General features: G+C 38.0%; 1 protein-coding gene across 5 annotated transcripts in view; it reads left to right on the top strand.

Annotated features, from left to right (window-relative positions):
- LOC139735362 (proline-rich protein 5-like) overlaps positions 1–26,165 on the top strand; it is a 114,275-nt gene that overhangs the window by 54,148 nt on the left and 33,962 nt on the right. For all 5 annotated transcript variants that reach the window (XM_071646114.1, XM_071646113.1, XM_071646110.1 and 2 more), the window contains one exon: positions 9,477–9,879. In XM_071646114.1, coding sequence (XP_071502215.1) covers positions 9,569–9,879 — 311 coding nt within the window. In that variant the 5' untranslated portion in view covers positions 9,477–9,568. The remainder of the gene's footprint in view (positions 1–9,476; positions 9,880–26,165) is intronic.

Below are 26,165 nucleotides of genomic sequence, written 5' to 3'. Positions count from 1 at the left end.
AAATGGAGATATTTGCGATTAAAGGTCAAGAGAAATAAAGAGAATAATAAGAAAATGTTTGCTTCTTTTGACCATAACTTCAAAAATGTACCTTTATAATGTAGTGACCAATATATCATTTAAAGGGTATTATTTTGTACTTTATGACAGAGACCGTACTTCAAAATCTTCAAAAATGAACTTATCGGTTTTTGCGAACAAACTCTTCATATGTATGTATGTATGTATGTATGTATGTGTGCGTGTGTGTATGTATATGTATAGGGGTGGGGGATAAACGGGGAAGGCTGGAGCATGAAAGATAGGTATGAACTTTAAGTAGGCTTTTAGAGGACACTGCTGATGATGGAACCATCGGATACGAGTGTGAAACATACATGAGTATGATGAATATCCAAGAATTGTGTGGGCGTGGTGGGAAAGATGCTCTACTATTAATACCACATCACAATACTCGAGTATGACATAACATGACATAGGTGTGTGCACAGGCGACTGTTGGGAGTAACCACGCTTCATCTTATTTGCTTCTACATTGTATTTTGAGTTTGACATCGTTGATTGCGTTTTCGGCCAACAGTCAGGTTTTTTCTTTTTTTTCTCTTTTTTTAACAAATACATTAAGTTGTACTTTCTAAAATGATCTCGACAACTCACAAACCCTTAAATCCACACACACATGCGCTTTTATCCTGTCATCCATATCAATTTGACAAAAAAGGAGATAATGTCCACTGATAGAATTATGAGCAAGGTCGAAAAAGAGGGAATGCCATGTGGTTTAAAGCAGGCAATCTGGAAGTTGTTTCCTGTTATACTTGTTTCTTCTCCGTCTTATCGAAACATCCAGGGCGAGACGGAGTGATATGTGTCTGTATGTTTGAAATGTGTGTCATACCTACACTCCCTTGTTTGAAGTCACGCTCTTCTCACTAGATGTCCACGACCATGCTGTAAAAAAACCGTGCCAAGCAGCACGTTTTCTTGCCTGCAGTAGAATAGCACGGCCTGCGCTCAGACGCCTGCAATAAGGAGTTAGGCATCGTGCGTGGTTTTGTCTAGTTTTACAGCTTTCGCCCTTCTTTCAAATAATAGTGGTAAAACATAACTGTTCCAGTACACTTTGTTTAAACGCTTCGAGCAAATCGATCGCACGTTTTTCTAAATCTTCAGAGAAAGTTCCATACTCTCAAAGCCCTATGGATAAATGTTTTCGCACGTTCCGTTTCGTTCTGTCAACAGTATCGACGCTCTTTATATCTTTCATCTCGGCCCTCTATACTATATATAACCGTCAGCGAAATCTTACAAAAACCCCAGGTCCGTCCGGAATGATAACGAAAGACAGATCGAGGTTCATTCCCAACACAAGTCAGCGTATTTCTCTTGCCGTGTTTCATTGCACATAAACATGATTATTGCTGTACAGTTGATCAGCTAGTCTGCCACTGAAGTCATTAGTCGTGGGTGTTATTTCCATGATATGTACGTAACTACTACAAACAATGCATAAACCATTTCCGTATATGCAAATGTCACGGGGATGGCAATGGCATGATTTGATAAAAGGTTTTTCATCACTATTATACTTCAAGATATAATTGCAATTCTGTTTGAAACCTATGTCTTACATGTAGCCAAGTCGTTGACTCTTATCCGGATGCAAGAGACCTAAGAGATAATGAGAATTTGTCTGCGAAAGTTTTATGAGACTGTAGCCATGGTTACATACTCTCTGTCAAGAGTCCTATCCCCCATTCCTGCTTATTTCTCTCTTACGTGTGTTCTTGCCTTTCTATTTACGTATCCTAATCGGCCTCTGGACATAATGACTTTGGATGATCATATTAACGCCGCCGTACAATAGTGGATGATTGCTTTGAAAAGATGGGAGCGCGAGGACAAACTGGTTGCATTCCTTAGATGTGACGATTTTTGTGTGTCACCTGTACCTTGGGGAAGCATTCCCAGAGATGTACCTTGACGGGGGAGTGAGATTTATGCTGAAGGAGCCAGAGGAAGAGAAGAGAAAGAGGATTAATAGAATGGAGGAAGAGCGGGGGAAGGAGGAGGATGAGGATGAGGATGGTTGCCTGGGAAGCGACGAGAAATCGCCTCGAATAGAGAGAACAAAGGAGACAATACAATAGCAGGGGCAAAGGGGCTGTTTGTTTGTTTGTTCATTTATTTATTTTTTTAGTCACAGAAAGTGGGGGAGAGTGGGGGATTAAGAGCCAAGGGTTTGTAGTGGTAGGATGTGGGCTTGAGATGGCGCTTGTAAATCGAACTCCGCGCTTCATACTGCACCAATACTGTTATTTGCTACCCTGAATGTCCTCTCCGTCCTCGTACACGATTCTCTTTAACATCCGATTCTCCATTCATTTACAACGGAGATGTCCAACACAATGCACATGGTAAGTGTGCAACATTTTGATAACATAATTGTGTACCTAACCATGACTTATTTAATAAATTTACCTTTTCTAGTTGGAATTATCGATTAAGTTGTTTCGACATTTCATCGTCATGATAAGAAGTCTTCACACTAACTTACTGTAGAATACAATATTAATGTATCGTCTGAACCAGTCACATGTTGCGACTCATTCAATAATCATGTTTTAAATGATTTTGATAAAGGAAAAGTGTTCTTTGAAAAAAAACACGTCAAATACTGCCCATCCGGATAAACATCGAACTAAATGTAAAGTTTGTATTTGATACATTATATCCAATCTTATTATTTGCACTAAGACAATGCTGCCACAGATCACAACAACGTAATAAGGGCAATGAACACGGTGATAAAACGTTTCCTTCGCTGCTTGGCAAGTGCATACACACTTATCTGTTGCTGACATATTCTGTACTGATTTGATGCAGAGACGACCCTTCAGAGGAGAGTGTTTGCTTCTATGATGTGCAATTTGAGTGGAGTGTACGAGAATAGGGAATATCCAATATAAGTTGAGAGTATAAAGTTACATCCTGAAAACACGAAGAAGGCGGCATTGAAGATCAAGAACGAATTAATGAAAGTTGAGGTTGCTCGAAGATTCAGAGAAGATTTGAGGCTTCAGACGCTAATAACTCCCGAGAATCTTTGAAACCATATATGATTGAAAAATAATGAGAACAACTTCTTTACAGTTGAACTGAATGCTATGGTTTTTAAAAATTCAATGTTCGCAATGAAACGGTCTGTATACGTCATCTGAATAAAATCTGAAATGGCGCCATCTCTCGGTGTAAATCTTGTCAGGCTGTACATGATGAATATAAATACTAGTAACTTATTGTAACGATGATCGTGGGAACGGTGTCATGTGTAGTACGTCCACGTGCTTTTCAAGGAATATTATCCGTACCGTAAAAGTTACACCTACTATGCACTTTACATTACTTAACTGGTAGGAGTTTCAGAGCTTCGAAATTAACAATATTGTCAAACCTTTCTTAATTGTAATGATCACAATGTGACTTTGTTTATTCATGGCATTGTGATAATATCTCTTCTGAAACGTTCTTTTTTAAAACTAGTAAACCTATTTCATGGTCCATTATGTGCATCGCTATTTTGATTGATAATTTATCTGCCATGACGGCAATATTGTATTTTGTTTTTCCTTTTTTTTTAATGGCATATGATCTTTTCCTTTCCACCCTGTACAAAATCAATTATTTATAAATTCTAACATCAAAACGAACTACATAATGAATGTGTTGCAGACCTTCATCAAATTGCGTTTGTATTATTTTGGTATCCAAAATCTACTACAATTTTTTTAGTGTTTCAAGTGATCAATCTTACAAGGAAGGAGATAATACAAGTATTTTATAGAATGCAGAGACATTAAAAATATGGTCCTTATAGAAGTGATAAAAAACATGAAAAGTAATAGATTGATGTAAATTCTTCTCATTTACCCTGTCCGAAGGACAAATACAGTGAGTTCATGTCCAGTCTCTTGATTTTAATAGATATCACTATTTATAAAGGCGATACTCTCGAAATTAGTGACACTCTATTATCATCGTTATTTCCACAAACCTTTCCCGAACCCCCGTGACGTCGTGTGTGCTACACTCAAGACGTCGATCGCTGCCGCAAGTATCTCGATTTGCTGCCCTCTATCGGGTTACACTTGCAATTTTAGTGGCAATCATTTTCGTAATGATTTTATTGGTCATCGAATGCCTATAGATGAATATTCGTTTGTACAGTCCCTTGGATTTATTTGTCGTGGAAATTATACGGCCGTTTACGTTGACTAAAGTCAGGTAGGAAATAATGTCCTGGGAACTTGTCAAGATCAACATATCATTTTTACTAGTATTTTTTTCAAATGTTAGAAAAACCTAAACTTTGTATAGTGTTGAGGGCTTCGAGAACTTCGGTATAGTAATACTGGTATAAAGGTGTGTGGAACTGTTGGGTTTACTCTGTTTCTTTGTGTAAATATTCTTTTTTTCTCTCCCACACCCTTATTTTAGTCATATATAGGATACTTCCGACGGAGAATTAAATTCACTATAAAACAACTTTGTGAATAACTATGTGACATAAAATGTATTGTTGGGAGCCGGGCGTCTTTGAATGTTCCACAGATAAATCACACACACGGTGCTTTATAAATGATGTTAATTATCATCATCATCATCATCATCATCATCATCATCATCGTCATCATTATTATCATCGTCATCATCATCATCAAAATCGATGATATCGATTCAAAAATACTTATAAAAGTTCGAACGAGCGGTTTCGCAGTACCGTATCAAGACCACTAGTATTCATAAGACTTCAAATATTCCTTATATTGGTGAATGACCCTTCTGAAAACTTGAGAAAGTTCAGAAAGATTGCGGTTAGATTGTCGTTCAGGGGATTACTTTGGCGTCTTATGCAAACTTAGTGGTCTTGGGCATGCGACTGTCCTGTCATTTGAGCACCACCTATATGTCTTCACTTTTTTTTTCTTTTGCACTGGAACAAAACCAATCTTGCTCGAATCTGTTGCGTGTACTCCGCTTCATTGTAACAACATTCAGCTATTGCTGATAATCATATCTTAAGACGAGTGTACAATAAGTGACGACATTACAGTATGTCCCCCCAAAAATTACAATCAGATTTTCGCATTGATAACACCCAATATGATTAAACCGTCTAAATGCTACTTCAGGGTCTTAAAATATAACATCTTAGCTCTATTTTGCAGAAAACCCCATTCAATTTGGTTAAGCGGTCACAGAGAAATGTGGATTGTTGTAAAGCATGTCATAAGTCTGATTCTTCCTAAGTTTAGCACTTGGATGCTCTTGATGTGTGTGAACACAATAGACAGAACTTGGAGGGAAGAGATTCCTGATATGCTCTACCAAATTCCTCATTTCTCTTTGACCACTGAAGCAAATCGAATGGGGTTTTCTGTAAGATGTGGGCAATGAGTTATAGTTTCGTACCCTGAAATTGTATTTGGATTGATTCACTATTTTTAAAGTTATCATTGCGGAGGGTCCCGTTGTATTTTTTCTCTCTTTTTTTTTTTTTGGGGGGGGGGGGGAATAGGGTACGTATTAGCAAAACACACATAACGCAAACACATGCACACAAACACGAGAAAGATTTCTGCAAAAAACGTCATAGTACCGTAATAAGACCATTATTATTCATATGATGCAACACTAAAATCAGTGGGTAGATCATCCCAGTTTTTCTCAGTTTTTCTTGTTGTCTTACATATAGCTTGAAAGCTTATCATACATCTAAATGTCATGTGATGTTTTCTTATCAATCATGATAATGTTTCTGTCACAAAGTTGATAAACAATACAATGTTGTTGTTTTTGTTCTACTGGTCTCCTTCAACCCAACAGTCGATTAAAGCTGCAATATTCCCCCCGTCTCTTTCGAGGCATGAAGCGATGATTGCTTATCAGGTTTTACTGTCACGGAATAATCAGTTAGCTTTCGACAGTCAGTCGATAAGTGTTAGATTTCAGAGAGCAGTAGAAGAGATATCTGATTATTTATTGCAGTCACAGTTGCATTGTTGCAAATCTGGCACTGTTATGGAACCAAAGTTCATTTCAATCTCAACGTACTGTTTATCGGAGGTCGTATTTGACAGGTCAAGGGACTGTCCAGTATTTTTTTCTCTGATTGCTTTGATATATTTGGGCCCAGTAGACCTTTCAAGGAGAAAAGCCTCAAAAGGGCTTTTTACACTTGTGTTTCTTAACCCCGGACTTTCTCTGACCCAGGACTATCGTTAGTCCCGTACCAATTTTTTTCTTCAGCTTTTTACACTCGCCAATTAGTCCCGTACTATCTCTTGTCCGGGGCTAAGGAGAAAACTGACCTTTTTACACTTGTATTTCTTAGCCCCGGACTTTCCAAACCACATGAATATTCATAATTACGCTGTGTACTGTACACGTACACGCACGCACCGGCAGCACTTGATTACCTCGTTTCTGATTGGTCAGTGAGGGTCGGACTTCGTCTCCGTCGCTTAGCCCAGGATTATTTTTTCGTTCTGTTTACACTCACTTGCTTGGCACCGCAATTGCGGTGCTAACCCCTGCTATTTTGCAGGGCCAGATAGTACCGTACTATCGGTGGGGCTAGCCCACTTTGGCAAAAACGAGTGTAAACAGAAAGTGGGCTAAGGATAGTCCCGTACCAACGGTGGGGCTAAGGCCACCCCCCCCCCCCCCTTAACCCCACCGTTGGTCCGGGGCTAAGCAAAAATTTACAAGTGTAAAAAGCCCTGAAGAGGGGAATGCGTGGCCAAAACCAACGGGTAAAATAAGAATAAAACTAGATCAGTCAAACTTTTAAATCGAGTTACTGCAGTTACCACAGAACACTGTCAAACATGACGTCCTACGAAACCTCAAAATACAGTAGTGTTCTAATTGGTCACACGGCTGCTGCTCGTCACGTACATTTGTGAAAATCCGTATTCACTTGGCGACATTGATCCACTTCAGAAACCGTAATTAAACAATAAATTTCCCTTTGAAGTAAATGTATGCAGATTAAAGCTAAAGTAAGTCCTTTGAGTAAAAAACACCTAAGCTAATTTATCATGGCAATTCGGAGTAAAAATAACCACCCAGGTTATAGTTATTTTTCATACGATTTTGGTTGCCCACTTACACGCATACTCAGCATGTGTTTCTTCTCCATCTATAAAAGTGCATTTTGAGTTTTATTGATTTCACAATCATACATGATGCTCATTGTTATACATGCACGATAGCGACTTCGAGGCGAGACGGTAAACTAAAGATGGCGCTGTTCCCCTGTGACTTAATTTCGCATTAGATGACTGAAACCACCGAGACCAGTCGTCTGCACTTTGAAAACCATTTTGATAATGACTGGAAAGTCTTAGATTACTGTCTGACTGAGGACTTTCATTAGGAATACATGTATTCGGGCGTGAACGTGTGCTATGATCCTGAGATTTGTTTTATGGTGACTTCATGACTAGTGCTGCGTCATATTCTGTGCAAGAAATGAAGCGACAACCGTGTTCCTATTTTTCGTTTGGTTTGGTTTTATTTGGTTTTATTTCTGCATTCAAGCGAATACAAATTCAACACAAATTCCAAAAATACAAAGAATGACAATTGCAGTGATTGATGTAATTAACCAAGCTTTCACAAAGGCATACGATATGCGTGAGTATTGTGTAATAAACATATCGTTCAAAACATATTAGATTTTCCCCAGGAAATGAGCGAGATAACTGAACGTAGGAGACCGCTATCGTGAGCTGTTAGGCTGAAAATGGATGGATTCTTTAAAAAAGATTCTTCAAAAAAATATTCGATGACAAAATTAGTAAAATTGAGTAATCAAGTGGAAGCAGTGCTATTGCGCAGGTGCATGTGCGGAATACAGTTAAATGATAAAAGAAAAAAAATCCGGTTGTTGGAATGGTTACAGCTCGTTATTTCGAAGGTTCGTTATTCCGAAGGTTCTTTAGTCCGAAGGTTCGTTATTCCGAAGGTTCGTTATTCCGAAGATTCGTTATTCCGAAGGTTCGTTAATCCGAAAATGTGATGAGTTTTGTTATTCCGAAGGTTCATTAATCCAAAAATGAAATAAGGTTCGTTATTCCGAAGGTTCGTTAATCCAAAAATGAAACAAAGCTCGGTGTTCCGAAGGTTCGTTACGGACCCTACATCACGTCGGATCAACGAACCTTCGGAACAACGAACCCTCGGAATTACGAACCCTATTCCATTTTCGGATTAACGAACCTTATTTCATTTTTGGATTAATGAACCTTCGGAATAACAAAACTCATCACCTTTTCGGATTAACGAACCTCTAGGTATAGGGAATTTGTGTGTTTCGGACGAACCTTCGGAATAACGAACCTTCGGAATATCGAACCTTCGGAATAACGAACAGCATCCGTTGGAATATGCATTGCTTCAATTTAAAGAGTGGGAAGCATAATAATTGTATTAGATAATGTTCGAGTGTAGCTTTTATGGAACAAATTGAAGACCTGAATATAAGTACGACCCAAGTCCAATTTTTTGGCCAAATTCAGTTTGACATGGGAAATTGTAGCTTATGCATGGACTCATCTTGTGTATAAATGATAAATCCTAATTACCCCCGGAAGCGCCAGAAATAAATGAGTCAAATCTTATATGAATGTAAGGATGAAGGACTTGGGTCATTCTTACATTCACATTATAGCGCCCTCTCTCGTCCTCATCTCTATAGCAGAATATCATGTATATGAATCAAAGAACGACCCAAGTCCATGAATCAAAGAACGACCCAAGTCCATCACACAAAATGGCCTCTCCACAATCAATGTAAATGTTAATTGTCATAATAATATATATGTTCTAATTTGTATATACAATGTTGCCTTCCCATCACAGTTAAATAGAATTATTATTGGACAATAAAAAAGATATGAAGTTTTTTTAAGTTTACTCGAAATGATCTTCCATGGACTTGGGTCGTTCTTATATTCATATACTCAATTTATTCCCATCTTTAAGGAGTAAAATATGTGTACCCATTTTGCGGTATTAATGACTTGCTTAAAACATCTGAAGGCGAAATAAATTATCCTTTTCAACATTTTAAAGTTGTGATATCTCTTGACTATTTGTGACATGCAAGTAGTCACAGTCATTAGACAAGACTTGCATTCTAGATGTTTATCCTAGTCCACGTGAAATTTGAGGACATAAATGGTCTATAAGTGTATTGCTTTCTTTTTAAACTCAAATATTTCATAAATCGAAATATGCACACTCTGCCTTATTTCCTAGCTGTTTATTCTGGTGCATACAAACGTCTGTTGACTCAAGGTGAAAATCATCAAATGGGTTTGATAGAAGCACTCTGTCATCATTCCATCGATACGAGTAGATATTATCTCTTTCTTGTCCTTTACTGTTTTTTTTTTTTTTTATTTCAGGAAACGTGCATAATGCCGTCACACTGAGGTACAGGGTATTCGCTGCTTCCAACTCCAAGCACCTATCCCGCTGTGGTGCTCTCCCATCAGAAATGAAACGCCGGTCTTTCGCTGAGCCCCATGCCACTTTGAGCCTATTGGCTGCTCACCACCAATCTCCGAGTAGTGGCGTCGGTGGGGGAACGGGGGTCGTACAGCCATGGATCAGCGCTACGGACACACCGAGCAAACCGCGCCGGAGTCCCGGCAAGACCGCACGTCGATTCTCGGCGTTCGTGGGAACAAACATCGGGCTAGCGACTCGAAGGGGGTCCGCCATGCCTGTTTTGCAGCACGAACCGGAATTCGAAGCTTCCACCAAGCCCCAGCAGGTTCTGGGACTAAGAAACGAGGAATGGAACAGGTACGTGGCTCAAATTTGTAAAACCTTCCCTCTTCATATTTTTGCTGTTACGCCTACCTCGCTGCAGGTGGGTGAGAGAGCTGTGTTATCTCAATTTAGCTTCGTGTATTATGTTGGGGGCCCGCCAGCGGCCCGCGAAGTGTGGCTTGTCGCGAGCCGCGCGTATCGTCTGCTCCGTTTTCTCGCTTTTCTTTTGCCCTGCTGTGTATGTCAATACTTCCTGACAACCAGACATTTTGACATCTTGATTAATGTGTTCAATGTGCTCTCAATGTACGATGTTAAAACTTAGAATGGGACATTGAACTTGATATCTAGCCGCGTGACATATAATTACTTGCAATAACGCATCAGGTTGAAAACATGGCGTGGATGTGCATCTCCAAGCTAATCACCTTATCACCATCCTACCTTGTCGTATGGTAGGACCTAGGTACAAGGACCTTGTTGTATGTCGTCACAAATGCAGAGTGCAAATGTCCCGTGACGGAATATAGGCCTACCCATCAGTGAAAGTTTGATAACGACATGAATAAACAGACCAGCAAGTTCGTATGTATGAAGCCAGATTCCCGGTAGAGAACGAGTGTTGGTAAACGAATTAATGGAGCATGACTTCTGCATTGTCAAGAACGGGAATATAACCGTTTTGCGGTTCACACGTAGTTAGGACATTCTTGCTCTAGTATTACAATGAAAACAACAATGTATCCCATCCTTGGGCAGCTGAAATATTTCGTAGGGTACTTTTACCAGGGAGGTGTCCACCTCCCTGCTTTTACCCAAGTGGATTAACGTGGCACAGTGTTTTACAGCGTTGTTTTATTAGTACTGAGTAAATATCAGGTCGGGTTTTCGGCTGGGAAACTGATAACAAAAGCGAGCTCGGTCAAAGTGCACTCGAGAGCCTGCGGTGTTTTCAGTGTTATTCTATACGTTGCCGGGTAGTACACAGTTTACGATGAGGGGTGGGGTTGTCGTACTTACTATAGAGTAGCCCCTTGTGACGCGAGGGGGAGGGGATGAGGTTGGAGTGGAGTGTGGATTGGTACAAATGGAGGTAAGTATAGTGAGATGATGGTGATATCAGATTTCAACACTCAAAAGAGTGTCAGTTTTGTGAACATGTGATAGCGTTCCCACCAGTTACTCTTCTCGTTTTCTTAGAGAGATATTTCAATTGTAACGTACCATCACATTCTTTTTATATCTGAGTGCCTTGTAAATTAGAAATGGTAGGCAAGATACACTGTCGAATTTGATGTGAAGTATACGTTAGGTTGAACAGTAGACGCGATTCTTGCCTCATATACGTTTTCCCATGTCACTTTAATGTTGTAATATTTGCTTTAATCGGATACTTACATTCAACATTATGTTGCAAGTACTCTGTGATTGATAAATTATATTGAAATGGGAAAGAGGGATAGAACTTAAAGCTGACGAACCATTTTGTTGACCACAGGGCCTGCATTGTAAAAGGATTGTAGTGAGTGAAAAAAAAAAGCAATGGAAAAATGAAAAGCTTCGAATCCTTCAGCTAACGATTGCTTTTAGTTTGAATACGTTCGAGCGTTTCAAAACAGATCATATGCACCTCCTTATCTCATGCAGTGGAGGTGAAATCGTGAATAGGCCTACTCACATTACGGTTTGTTTTCCATTATTTAGTACAGATGGTGCCTTTTTCCCCACGCAATGGCAGCGAAAATTACAATGACAACGGCAATGGACAGTGACAATAACAGGATGTTCAGGAAATCAGACAAAGTTCAATCAACCTGGCAACTTGCATGTCTGCAATGTATGGAGTACAATACCCACTCAGCAAATAAAGAAAGTAAACACTTTTTCGAGGTTATCTTTTTTTTTCAGAGAAGATTTTGATGAAAATCAATGTATCATATACGATATTGAAGTTAATTCAATTGGCTATCAACCTAGTAGGTCAATACAAAGGGAAACTTTACGCATGAGTAAGCACATATATGTTTTGTCCTCCAAGGCACAAAAGTGAAAATTGCAAAAATGGACATGTTGTCTTTCATTTGCAAATGTCCTTCAAGATAACAATAGTAACATAAGACCAGTTCAACACAATGAAATAGCAAAAAAAAAGTTTCTCGTTCTCTTTATCTATTTATAACCTCAAACAAAAGCAAAGTGGGAAACTGAATGGGGAAAATAAGAATTTTCTGTCAACTCAAACTTCAAATCACATAGGAAGTAAAGGCACAAAGATGATTAAATCAACATAATTTCTTAATTTCATTCTTTTAATTTCGTAATTTAAGTATCCATGAGACAATTTCAAGAACCAAATATTATTTACAGTTTTTCTAATTTTGTTCAATCAATTCAAATTCCTACCATATTTTGTTGATATTGCGTCTTCTCTCATTTCGTTTGAATTTGGATTTGATAGGAGATTCTTCATTTTCCTCCATTATTTTTCGCCTTTTTTGAACTTTTTGCCTTCAAAGATATTACAGAGATCATAGGTTTCATTTTGCCACTTAATTGATGTTTCTTATTATGTTAAATTTGTCTTTTGTTCTTATTGTTTATGGAAGAGCACTTACGCATAAATGATAACTTTTTCATTTTTTTGCAATTTTTACTTTTGTGCTTTGGAAGAGAAAAACAAAGATGTTGACTCATGCGTAAAGTTTCCCCCTTTTTTTTGATGATCTACCAGGTTGATAGCCGATTAGTTTTCTTTAATATGGTGTAAAATACATTAACTTTTAGCCAAATATTTTATGAGAATATAAACTTGAAAAAGAGTTTACTTTCTTTCTTTTTTTTTTTGCTGAGTGTATATAAACTAGCGGATTAGAACCAAAACACAAATGAAATTACAAACGAACGGGAACAAAACAAAAAAAACTCAAAAGAGGTTGTTGAGCCTTAATTGCATAGATAACTTTACACATTATGATTTTGAATTATCAAGAATCACACTGAGTGAGATGGATGAGTGACTGCCAGTGGCATTCTATTGCACATACACTGTATCCACACTGTCCCACATACATACTTTCTTGAAAATTTTACACAATGTTTACTGCAATGGCTCAAAAGTAAAGCATGATGATGCTATGATACAGTTGTTTTCGTATGCGTGCGTATTGGAAACTATTAAAGTTTGAATTTATTTGGACCATTCACATCGGCCTTTGTACCGCGGTGTTTTAAACCTGGCGTGTGACATTATTGCTTAAATAATATTTCAAGCCATTGGCACAGGAATATGCCTTTTCCTTCTCACGTTCACTTGGGCATTTAACCACGTATCACAGCTATAGATAAGCGAATGATCGAGCATATTGTACCCTTGAAAACTTTGCGCAATTACGGTTGCAATGGTATTCATTTGGCCGGGAGTTTCTTTCGTCAATTTCACTGAAGCTTCTGCGACGATCGTGTACGCTTGTGTAATTAGTAGTCCGATGACATTATGGAGAGCCTAATTGGTAATCATGCAGGTGATATGCTTTTTAGTGTTTCATAGTTGTAGTGTTTCATATCATGGACCTATGCCTATTGGAGAGATAGTGAGTGGGCTTGGCGCGAATTTCCTTGGAATGTGCCTGACAAGACAAGTGACATTTTACCCGCATTTTAACTCATACCTGTTACACTTCAAGAATGGCTGTAGAACGGTACGGTAGAACGGTACGGTTGAACTTCAACTTAAAGTTGAAGTTGATTGATTCATTCAATTACTGATTACACCACCACAAAATTCTGTTGACTTAGATGACTTTGTTAATGATATGACTTCAGATGGATAAAGAGGAGCCACTTATTGATACAACGCGATCATTCAAATCGAGTCTGATGGCACCTTTAGTAAATTATCGCTTCATTAAATGCTTTCAGCCAAAATGTGACAAGGTATTTGTGCCTATGATTACACCTGTACCTTAAAGGTATCATCCTATTATCATTCATTTCTCTATCAGTTATTGTCATTACTGGAAATGATCATGCAGCAATAATGGCATTTTCATTGAAAAATACATGGCCAAAAGTGTCGACGATTCGGTGTCATTATACTGAAGCCAGTGTCTTGCCTAACCCGCGCATGATTAAACAATACAGGTCCAAACCCCTTCAGTATCATCTTCATTCAAATCTGGGAGCTTTCCACGTCCCTCCTTTCGTCATCCGTCACGCTTGAGCATTCGATGTACGTCGTCGTCTATCAACTTGTCATTTCCTTTGACAGTGAAACACCATCTTACGGGCGGCAATGGCGACTTAATGTGCCCCATGCCGCACTCGATCAGGTCATTTTAATTCAGCTTAATTGAGGATATGATGGGTGTAGAAAAGTCGGCCTCCCCATCCATGCGAGAATCAATTCCCCACTTCGCAATTTCGCTTGCCCATGAGAGGTATGCAGCATTTTTTTTTCTGTGAGTCATTATTCTTAGTGCGAGGTAAGTGGAGGAGGGTTCTTGTAGCTATGGTCATGCGTGTAATGAAATAACGAAGAAGCCTGGTGGTGGAATTTTTCTCTCCATTACCATTGATTACTCGACTGGGACAGCCCAGCTTCCTCGCTATGCTCCTAGCAAAACTGCCCTACATAATGGGAGAGTGGGAAGTCTTATTTTAGCGATGCCTCCTGATACCAACCACACACTACAGGAGTGAGATATGTAACTGGGCAGAAGTAAAACTGAACTAAAGAGTGCAGGTGCATTCATCAACAAATACAGATGTCTCGTTCTTGCTTCTATAGTATTGCTCTTATCGACGATAAAAAAAAGGAAAAGTAAAAAGAACAAAATCTGAAGATTAAATCGCGATGATGTCAAGGGGGAGGGGGGTGAATTATGCAGATGGCGCACTTATAAGAAAACTTTAAGAAATTAGTTAGTGCTACAGAATGTGATGAAGGTGTATCATCCTTGCTGATCGACGTTCCATCAACTGGCCGCCCCCTTTTCAGCAGTGAGCATGATGTTCGTATGGAAATTTGACCTTTTGAAACAAACAAATGACCCTTCTTGTTGTAGTTTCAATCTCTCTGTTTTCTGTCTATGTATATGTCATGTTTATTCTGTGTGACCTACAGTCTAGCGTGAAGGAAAAACGGAGTGTTTCCTGTAAGATCACGTTGATTGCTGCGTCTTCGCCTGATGATAATTCTTAAGGCTGAAGACGGGTGTAATACGACTTTTCTCGCGCTTCCGCATAGCTCTCCGGATCAAACCTACTGAGTAACCTGTGGATTTAGACCTTCTTTGGTTTCACCACAATGAGAAATAATGATCAAGAAATAAGATTGCTGATAGATTGATCTCAACTTTCTTCCGCTGTTGACTCTCGTATCAAAAGATCTTGGCTTTTTGCCCGTTTTTTAATGAGCACAGTGTAGCAGAAAAAAAGAAATTCAGGATTCCCTGCGCTTCTTAATACACATAGATATATCTCTTCAATCTCTCTTTGTCTCCTCTCCCCTACCCCTCCTCTAGCTACAGTTATCTACCTATCTGTCGGTCTATCTGTCTATCTATATATATATATATATATATATATATATATATATATAGATGCGATCATGGGTAAACGTGCAGTGTGCTTGCACGAGTGTGAAGCTTGTACGTAGGTGTGCATACAATTTGTATCTACCTGAATTATATGTGGGCGTAATTATATTATTCGTGATAACGTTGCAAGTGTTGCAAGTAGGAGGGCATGTGCTTTATTTCAATATCAAGTGGTATCATATGACAGTGTATGGCTCGCATGTTATTACGGTTAAATATCACCAGTTCGTGAATTATATATGTCCTGCATATATGTTCCAATGTAAAAGAAATCAAAAACAAACAATCAAACGAACTGATATTTCGGTCGTCTCAGTCCGCATCAGTATGATACGGGGTTACAATGCAATCATCATAAGTGTGAAGAGAAGATAACATCAAGCATTCTATCATTGCTGTCTTGTTAAGTTTTGCATAGACTCAGTCCAGGGGTGTGTTTTGTAAAGATGCCTGCAATTTCTATAGGTTGCAAAGATGGCAGTTGCTATGACAGCAGCCAGGAAATAATCACTCAGTCGAGTTTTCAGATTGTTGCCGCAGTAACTGCTACTGTTGTAACTAACAAGGACTACAAACATTGAAACGGGTCACAGGAAAGTGAGTGGATTCAGTCGTAGTGTGAAATGCAAGTGTGACAGACGAGAAGCGAATACCCAAGGTCCACCGAGCATCCTCTCACAAATTTGCACGAAGACGTTTTTTTTTTCTTTCTTTCTCCCCAAGGAGTCAAGCCTTCTTTATTAGCACGATTCATGAATGTGTCCACAATTTGTGATATGATCAGTATTTTTCGTCGAGTGCTCGTACAAAGTTCAGACGCACAAAGTTCATAAACGTGTCGGTACGATAAGGTCAGGGAGAAAGCTTCATTTAAGGGCAAAAACGGTCATTCGTGTGTCATCCGATGGGCGCAAATCTCAGGTTACTTTGTTTATTACATTTGCTACTTTGAAATTATTTCTACGGCAAACTCTGTTTTTATATGCTTTCACACCTTCTTCAATCAGAATCTCTCATTCTGTAGAGACAGATAGTGCAAGCAAATAAATAAACAAGAAAGGAGAATCAGTAATCACAACTCACGTCATCAGTCTCAGGAAGCAAAGTGTATTCCGTATACTGGGCATGATTTTATCATGTGTTTTCAATTCATATAATTTATAATATGCCCCTCTCGTGGACTGATTTAGAAATGTGAATAGGAACACGACCTCCGAATAGGCCAGTGTAATTGATAAAAATCAGCTTGCATTACTCAATAGGCTTGTTCCTCAATCATGCTGATTTAATATAATGTAATGATTTGCTTTTCATTTCCTTACTTGACCGTTTTAGGTTATGAATGCAAAGGTAAACGCAAACACAACAAAAGGAATTGAAATAATTTTACTTTACCTTCTTTCAGAACCTCTGCGTTTCGCCGATTAGTTTTTTTTTTAAGTGGACCTAGATGATCTGGAATAGATTACCACTCTCTATCAAAGAAAGTACGTATCAAAATGCATTGTAGATGTACAAACAATTCTGATAGAGATATAATACATTGTGCAGTAATAATTTTCATAAAGACTCATATTGTGTGTGACAGAGAGAGTGTGCATATTTGTGTGTAGGAATGTAGACATTTCCTTTTTAATATGTCTCTTTTTTTTCTCTTTTTTTTTTTTAGGCGCTGCATGCCTTCCTATCGGCACCCAACAATGTTATGTGTGTAAATTAAATCATAGCTATTAATTTGTTCGAAGTTCGTCTTTTGTTTTTGTTCTTTATTTTTATGAAAGTGTTTAAGAAACGTAAAGAAACAAAAGTAGAAATGACTTATTCTATATTTATACTATATGTGATAGCAATAAAGCTGCGTCCGAAATAAGACAACACTCAACCATGATGTAATCGATAGTCTGTTACGTTAGTATAGAGAAATGATATGAAAATAATTTTTCTATATTCAAGCAACTACACCCTCCCCAATAATATTCATCATTGCTAATCATTGCTAATAATTCTGCACTGATTTAATTAATGCTTATAATGCAAAATTGTCTGTTAATATCATCTAAGTTTTAAAACAAAAGAAAAAAAATTAGATAGATCTTGTGTATTTCTGTGGTAAACTTGCGAAGAAATAACATCACCGCATATTGTCATACGTGACTATGACCTATTCAATTGTTTCGTGAAAACTGCAATGTGAATTTACTGTGTTAATTTAGTAAATCTTTCATTGTTTATTTGACATCACTTGAGCAGTGTGGAGTTTCCCTTTAAAGAAAGTCGTCGCACCGAGTCATGCTGAGAGTGTCGATTCATAATGCGTCACCTCCCCCATTTCAACTCGTCATATAACAAATTCAGGGCAATTTCTCTCGTGGTCGAATGAACAAACTCGCTTGTCTAGATCGCATTATTTGATTTCGTGTATCTCTGCCTTTATGTTTGCCTGTAAAATTTATGATATCTCGCTCATCCATCTAGGAAAAAATGATAATTATCAAACACACACACACGCACTGACACGCACATTCACACACACTTTTTTACTTCCCCTCATCTTTCGCTCCTCAAAGTGTGCGCATGTCCAACACACAATTTTTATGAAGACAAATTAAATCGAACAATTTTATTTGTGTATGTATGTATGTATGTATGTGTGTGTGTATGTGTGTGCGTGCGTGTGTGTGTGTAAGTATTGTATTTATTCACATCTAATGTGGCCGCATGTCGCGATCTCAAGTGAGTCAAAGGTATATAGTTTGGAATAAAAGAACGGAAGTGATGCTGAGGATATCAACCTTGATAGCGATATAACACAGTGAGCAAGGGATACAGTAAGGAAACAAAGCAGCAATGTAGGGGAAGGACAGTGCAGCGAACCAGTGGAAAAATCGGAAGTTTACTGCAAATTATCAAATCAGCCGTTACCATGACAGCAGTATCTGAATTCTGACTCCCTTCGATACGTTAAGCTCTCCGTGTAGCTCTTAATTATTTATTATGCGCACCGTTATGTTGACGCCATTATGAAAAGGTCCTGATGCAAATACATTCTATGAATAGTATTGATGAATTTAATTTCCTTCAATTACGTAGCACGGAATTTTAAAGTACAGTTCTACCTTATGGGTTAAAGCGTGAAGTAACATCAACAAATAGAATGGAACATTTTTATCGTACTACTCCATCGTAATGAAACGAGAAAGCTTATGGAATTTAGAAATTCCACGTATTTTCATAAAACAGAGTGACCACATAAAACATGCAAGTGGATGAAGTTACAAAGTCACGGCTTTACAAGTCTTCTGTTGACCTATACACGTATTCTAATTGATTTTCCCCTTTTACCATGAAATAAGAAACTCGAGCCTTGACATCAAATTTTGGTGTTGTTCCAATAATTAGGAACGTTGCTCATCTCTCTCTCTCTCTTTGTGTTTGTGTGTGTGCGCGTGTGTGTGTGTGTATGTGGGGGGTGGATGTAAAGTTGCTACATGCTAAGCTGAAACGTGATTCCATGCATGCTCATTTGATTTGTATTTACATCCCTTTCCTTTTTTCTCTCTCTCTTTGCACAAAGTAATGTCAGCGATGTGAATTAAATAGTCGACGCCTCAGCTATAGTTTTCATTCGTGCAGCGCGACAAAATATCGATATGTATTGAAAATATGTTCCCTTTTCCGTAGTATCTTATCTCCAATTTTGATGAAACCATTGCCATGTTGTTAGCCTGATTATATTCCTATTCATTAGAGTCAACGAGGTCCACATTTTTCGTCAGTCACAAAATCATTGTCCAAAACTCACACCGTTATAGTGTTCGCATAACTTATTATGCTTCCTCAAATCGAAATCCCGGTATTATTTGTTTATTGACAGGCGTAAACATTATATCAAAACTCTTTTTAATTCCATGATATTATGTACATGTATAATTACCGATTATACCAACATCCTATTTCAATCTCATGAAGAGACAACTCTACTTTCAGAAAAAAAACCCAAACCCGAAAGTCATAGGTATTTACACTAGTGACCCCGCTTTAAGTATTATGGTGGTGCATAAAATATACGATGGCCTATTAATGTAATGAGTGTATTATAGTCGCTTTTGCGCCATGCTTTTCAAAGATGCTGCATGCATGTTTGCATTGTAATTACATTCGACTCTTATTGGATGACACGATACCCTTCAATTTTTTCCGCCGTCTACATCATTAACCCAACAGCGCGAAGCAATCACCCGCCACTTCAGCTCACATCTCGGCCTCCACCAGACACGTGTTTCATACGCCTCGTAATCGCTTCGTGATTATGTCGAAATTAATCTGACATTTCGGCCCAAGGACGCCATATTAGGCACTTTGCTGCGCGTGTGGAAATTGAATATGGAAATCTCTCTCCGCTCACGGATTTGCTGCGGTCTTGCACGTATAGACTACGGGTGCATGACTTCAAAATGTATATAGTACAGTGTATGCATACATAGTGCACCCGTATTGCGTATAGAGCATCACGATGCAAAGCATTTCAGCCGATGGTGATAATTTCACATTCCTTTAATGTTCATTACGCTCAAATAAATCAACTGAAAGCTCACGAGATAATCTGAGAACACAAAATGCAGCGGATGCACTTACTTCATACCGATCTCAAATGATGGTAAATTGGAAGTAATTATACATACTTTTAAGGCAACTCTATAATGATAACAATACTCATAATAATTGTTCTAGTTGATGTATTGATTGGAGTACCAGCATTACCATCAGTTAAAAACACTGAATATATTTGATATAAATACATTACATTCTTTGCTTTTTATGTATAAGTATTTGAACAACTTACTTCCAAACATTTTTTCACGATTTCTTTAAACTGAATTATACCGTTCATTCATATCCCAATCGTAATTCGCAAAATTTTCATTTAGTAAATCCCAGATTATTAATTGCACAAAAATCTATAAGACACAATGGACCAAATCTTTGGAATACACTCCCAGATTATGTTAAATCGTGTAAAACTTTATATTCTTTCAAGGCTAGATTGAAAACTACATTACTGTCAGATAACAATCTATGAATATAGCATTTGAATATATGTTTTTTTTATATGATCACATTTCTTTTCCTGTAAATTGGATTTAAAACTACAATAAATATACGCAATGTTTCTGTGTCTATCATTTCATTCCCATTATCTTCAGCATCATCACTATCACTTTCATCTTCATTATCACATTTTTCTTCATCATTACCCTGTCAACATCATCATACATCACCATCATCATCATCATCATCATCATCATATTTCACGTTACTCTTATTCGTACCTATGCACTATACATATATAAAAAACATAATGTATTTACAGTGTTTTATATTTTGTAGTATTTCTCCATTCCGCAAACAATATAATTTTTTTTTTGTGTATTATGTAGATAGGTCCCTGGGCTGCCACGTGCTCAAGCTTTTGCTTATAGTGGCAGTCCTTCTTCCGCATAATTTCTCAGATAATTATTTGGAAAATTGGTAATACGATTTATAATTTGTTAATGAAATTAATTTACACATCGATTTTCCTTCTTTGAATCATGTACTTGTAATCTGCTTACTGATATTCCATGTGATATTACTGAAAATAATTTTGATTTATGTATGAAATTGTGTTGGAAGAAAAATAAATCAAACAAACAAACAAACTTACAGGATGATATTGATTATTCTAATAGTGTTGATGACATGAAATACACATGCAGTATAGTGATAATGAGAAACATGAGAACACTGATGTCAATACAGTGATAAAAATAAAACGTGTACGTTTGCAACTATTACTAATTTCCATTCTATTCAAATGTTTTCGGTAGTGACGAAATCATAATCAGTATTTCCGTAGCAATGAATTAGTTTGTTGTTGTTGTTTACCATACCATCATGTCATGATAAGTGATTGGACTGCAATGTAATCATTACGAATTATCCCGAAGAAACAGAGATGATATTGGCAAATCGCTAAATGAATAAGAGAAACCCAAAGGTCGGCATCATGTCATGTGTAGACGAAATTACACATAAACCTGAGTAATTAAAAACTGTTGCTGCAATCAGTTGCCGTAAGATCCCAAATCGGATATTTACAGCTATATAAAAAGAAGAAGTTGGCTATACAGTATTTAAATGACGTGGGCAGAACGTAGCTTCTGAAAAGACCAGACGTGTGGTTGCGAGACTATTTCCCTGACGCATTATAACACAAGATGGCAGTGTGCATGTAATTGAATATGTCAATGAACGGTACGTGCAGAGGAGGAAAAATGTGCGAATTAAGATATACCGATTGGATCAATATTTTGAAGAATGATTCGTAATGCGTGCGTCAAATAACTCACTGTTTTAGCAGTGACAGTCATGCGTTTGGAACTGTGTATGTTGATGTGCCCATAATAAACCCGTTCTAATGCCTAGGTTTAAAGGTATTTTGACCGAAAAAAAATAAATGTACACGTCTTTGAACACCGTCGGTGCATAATTTGATTACACATTCTTAGAGAGGAGGAGGGGAGGGGAGGAAGGGAGGGGGAGGGATATAAAGCGAGAATGAGAGAATTGGAGACAACGGAGGAGCTTTGCAGGTAAAATTCACAACTGATTTAGGACTTAATCATTGCGCAGATTCTAAAATATTTCTCACTTTTGTGAATGTGCATTCTGAAAGCTCGTTCTCTAACTTAATTCAAGACCCTGTACATCCACGAAAATCACATTCTTTTTATATACAGGGAGGTGAGCCTCCCTGTTATATGGCAGCTTCCTTAACCCAGTCAATGGGCCACGTTGAATAAAAAAGGCAAGACCTCGTAATGTCATCTAAACTTGTGCTGACTGGACGACTGACAGGAGAAAGTAAATTTTCACAGACTGAATATGAAATTTTTATGTTATCTGGATGTCACCTGTACAATTGCGCAGTCTTCGTATAAACAGTCTCTCTCTCTCTCTTTTAAATCCATCATTTTGTTTGACTTTATCGCCCCTCCTTACACACGAACGTGGCAATGGAAAATGAGGTTTGAACATTTAATTACATAAGAATAAGATTTATGACCAGAATGGCATATCTCGTGTTCAGGTTGAATAATAATTTTGTGTGTAATCAGGAAAGTAGTACCCAAAGTACATAGCAACAGATTTTGCTTATAAATTTTCAATTAGAGTGATTAGTCAGCCAATGACATGAAGACCGTATATACTGTATGAGAAGAACAGCAACACGAGGCAGACGTATCTAGGCTAGTTCTACCTGTGTTGTAAAAGGGGCTCTGTCACTCGAATCCAGTGTTATTAATATCAATCAAGTTTCGCACTCACTTCCCATCCCTCGGTTCTGCCCCTTTCAGTAAACGGTGCCGTAACTGTGGTTTGTGTTAAAGACATCAGAAGCCAAAGGATGGTTGTTCTGTGCACACTAAAATCTTTCTATCATGTCGTATTAGGCTATATGGTGAGATAGAACATCAACATGTCTAACAGTCTGACATTCATGACAATATTTGTCTCCAGAAGCATCGTTTTGAATGAGCTGTATTGCAGCAGAAAATGTCATTGTGAATTTTCTATTTCTTCAGTGATATTTCCAGTGTTATCATAAGGAAGTGCTAATCAATCTAGACTCACGTACTCTGTGCTAGTGCAGAACAAGTATATACAGTCTTGAAAAACTTATCATGATGATTACCACTTACTTTGTCAATAAGTGCAAGGCCCAGTAATATAGCTTCGCCGAATCAGTGGTATCGAGCGAATTAACAATTTTAGAGGATTACCTGAGTTTTAATGCCAGTGTAATAAATTGAAAGACATCCTGTTACCTGCAGAGGAAATGAAGGAAATCAGAGAATGTTTCTAATCGTCCTGGCTTGATCGGAGACATGTTGATGTGTGGAGTGACTCTCGCTACAAAATACGTGTTCACGACGCCGTCCTTGGGTGAGCTGTTATCTCTAAATCAACTACTTCTGTTGCAGAAGCCTACTTCTTGAATCTCAACTGTCCTTTTTTTTTGTTGTTTTTCTCTTTTTGCTTTGTAAGATACATCCGAAATATTCCTCCTCCAAGACTGCCAGTCTATCTCTCTGTCTCTTTATTGTACCTTCTTCTGCATGCTCACAGAAAGCGATGTTGCTACATTTGGCCTTGTATCAGTCTCTGTCTCTTTCATTCCTGTTTCATCAAAGAGACAATTTATTCGTCGCCCTACATGTTCTTGTTTGGCCTGCCGAACCGGCTTTCATTCAGTCTGTCGTCGGAGCGTGGTGAGGAAGGCCGTGAGTTGCGTGCTCATCAGCCCGCAATATTGTGCCTCCTTCTGCTAGCATCTCGATCACGCTCATCCACGAAGAGAAAGAAGAAGAAAAAAGAGAGAAAAAGAGAGAAATCCACCAACATAATGGCATTCCTTGAACTTGTCCTTATACTAGCTAATACCTGATATGCTCAAACATAGCATTTTAAACCTAATTACACATGATCACACGGGCTGCGAGTTACTCTTACCCCTTTTGCACCCGAGTACGTAAATTTTTTTATTACTTAAACTTCATGATTAACAGTTCTTGGTTAAGTCCACTCACTGTCAAAAGACTAGAATGTAAATTAGACTATACCTGCTGAGATAAAACCATACTTCAATTTCATGGAAAGTCACTGTGACCGTAGTGATTAAGAACGTAGAATCCCTATTTCGTGACAGGTAGCTTAAAGGGATAGTACAGTATTGGTGGAGATGAGAATTTGGCTTTTAACTTTTTGTGAGATACCAAGAAAACACTTATGATATAGTACAGAGCATACCATTTTAAGAGGAATTCAAAGTTTATTTGATGAAAATCGGGTTTGGAATGAATGAACCATCCAAAAACAAAGTAAAACAAAGCGATCGTAATAAAGTGTGGGTCCCACACTTTATTAGAATCGCTCTTTTTTGGATATCTCAGCCATTTCAAAACCAATTTTCATCAAATAAACATTGAATTCCTCATAGAATTACATGCTCTTTCATATTTCATAAGAGGTTTCTCATTATCTCACCAAAAAATGTTAGAAACCTGAAATTATGTCTCAACCAAAGCTGTACGATCCCTTTAAAGACATTTTGTTCCGATGAGAGAAGCGAACCAGCAGATATGTTATGTAATTCGTATCAATGTACTCAAATTTCTGCACAACCTGCGAACACAAGATACATCTTGACAACAGCACTAGTTCTAGAGATTAAACGCTCTTTCAACCAGAGAGCAGTGAATTTTTGGAATAGCCTGTGTGCTGATACTTTCGAGGCAACATCAGTTAATGCCTTCAAGTCTATATCAAACTCAGTGATCACTGGAAACAGACGCATTATAGATTCAACCAAGGAGCTTCGAAGCTCCTTGATTTAACTCAGATTGTATTTGACCACTCCGTGGGTATACATCACATTAAACTCTTCAGGCTCAGGACTGTATCTGTTGAATGGCCCTCTACAATCATGACAATAATACTGGGCATCACCATGGGTAATTCAGGAATAAAGTCAAACCTTCTTCGACTCAGAAACCCAAGATTCACAACAGCTACGAAACGGGTGAAGATAACTCAGATGACGTTGAAGACACAACATAAATCATAACACATTATCAAAGTCCCGTGTTAGTTTACAAAGCGCAGTATGTAGAGTGTTAAGACGATTCATTATTAAGGCAGCACATCAGTATAGTCTGTCACCATCACTTTGACTATGGTGCCGAGAAAGGGTAGATTAAAAGTATTCCCTCGATATCATGTTGATAATAAATTCTACTTCATTATTTTCAGCATTACTCTTCATTATTTCATCTTAGCTGTAGGTTGAGGATCTATCAACCTAAACACTTAGAAAAATGATTGTAAACAGAAAGGAATTCATAGTGCTATAAATGATCATGGACCAGAAAAAAAAATTGTATGCCCCAGATAGGTAAAAAGCGACATGCAATGCTACTGTTCATGTACGTCGTGCGCTAGCTAGTCTAACATGTACTCCGTTATTCATCGTATAGCCTTTAGATTATAATATTTTCCTCCTCGAAACAACCTGTTCACCACGCTCCGAAATTCCGAGCTCTTTGACATTTAATCTAATAGCTCCATCGAAAGCCGATGCTTTCACAGATACATGCATGTGTGTGGGGCATTGCAGATCGGGGAGGAGGAATGTATATGATAATATAAATCGTATAGAACGCGAAACTTCACGTGACTTGATACCGAGAAATGTATTGTAAGCATACTTCATTCTCATAAAATTATTGTGTGGATACCGCCTATTGTTAGTAAATCTCAATGACCGAAGGATGCAAAGCGGTGCGAGGAATGACCTTATGATATCTAAACTGAAGTCATAGTTGTTGTTTTTTCTTAACTGTAAGATGGTTTCTGTCAAGATTTCGTCGTTGTAGGTGAAACTCACTACATTTTTTCTTCCTTCTGCTTTGTGTTCACTCTTATATCATAAGCGATGTGATTATATTCATTGGCAAGGAGAAACATAGAGCTAGACGTTAACCTTTCACAATGTTAATAGAAGTGGAAGTAATTCTGGGAGAACATGGAACTGCTGAAGGCTAGTAGCTTCTTGTCGGCTTGTATGCAGGGGGATAGTGTGATGGAAGATGCAAAGTGATGCGACATTTCTCGTGTCCTGAG

Source organism: Diadema antillarum, unplaced genomic scaffold (genome assembly GCF_040938485.1).
Source record: "Diadema antillarum isolate AM-2024a unplaced genomic scaffold, OU_Dant_1.0 seq00000570_RagTag, whole genome shotgun sequence".
NCBI lineage: Eukaryota > Metazoa > Echinodermata > Echinoidea > Diadematoida > Diadematidae > Diadema > Diadema antillarum.
Note: the sequence above shows the minus strand (reverse complement) of the source record. Positions and strands in the feature narration are given on the sequence as shown.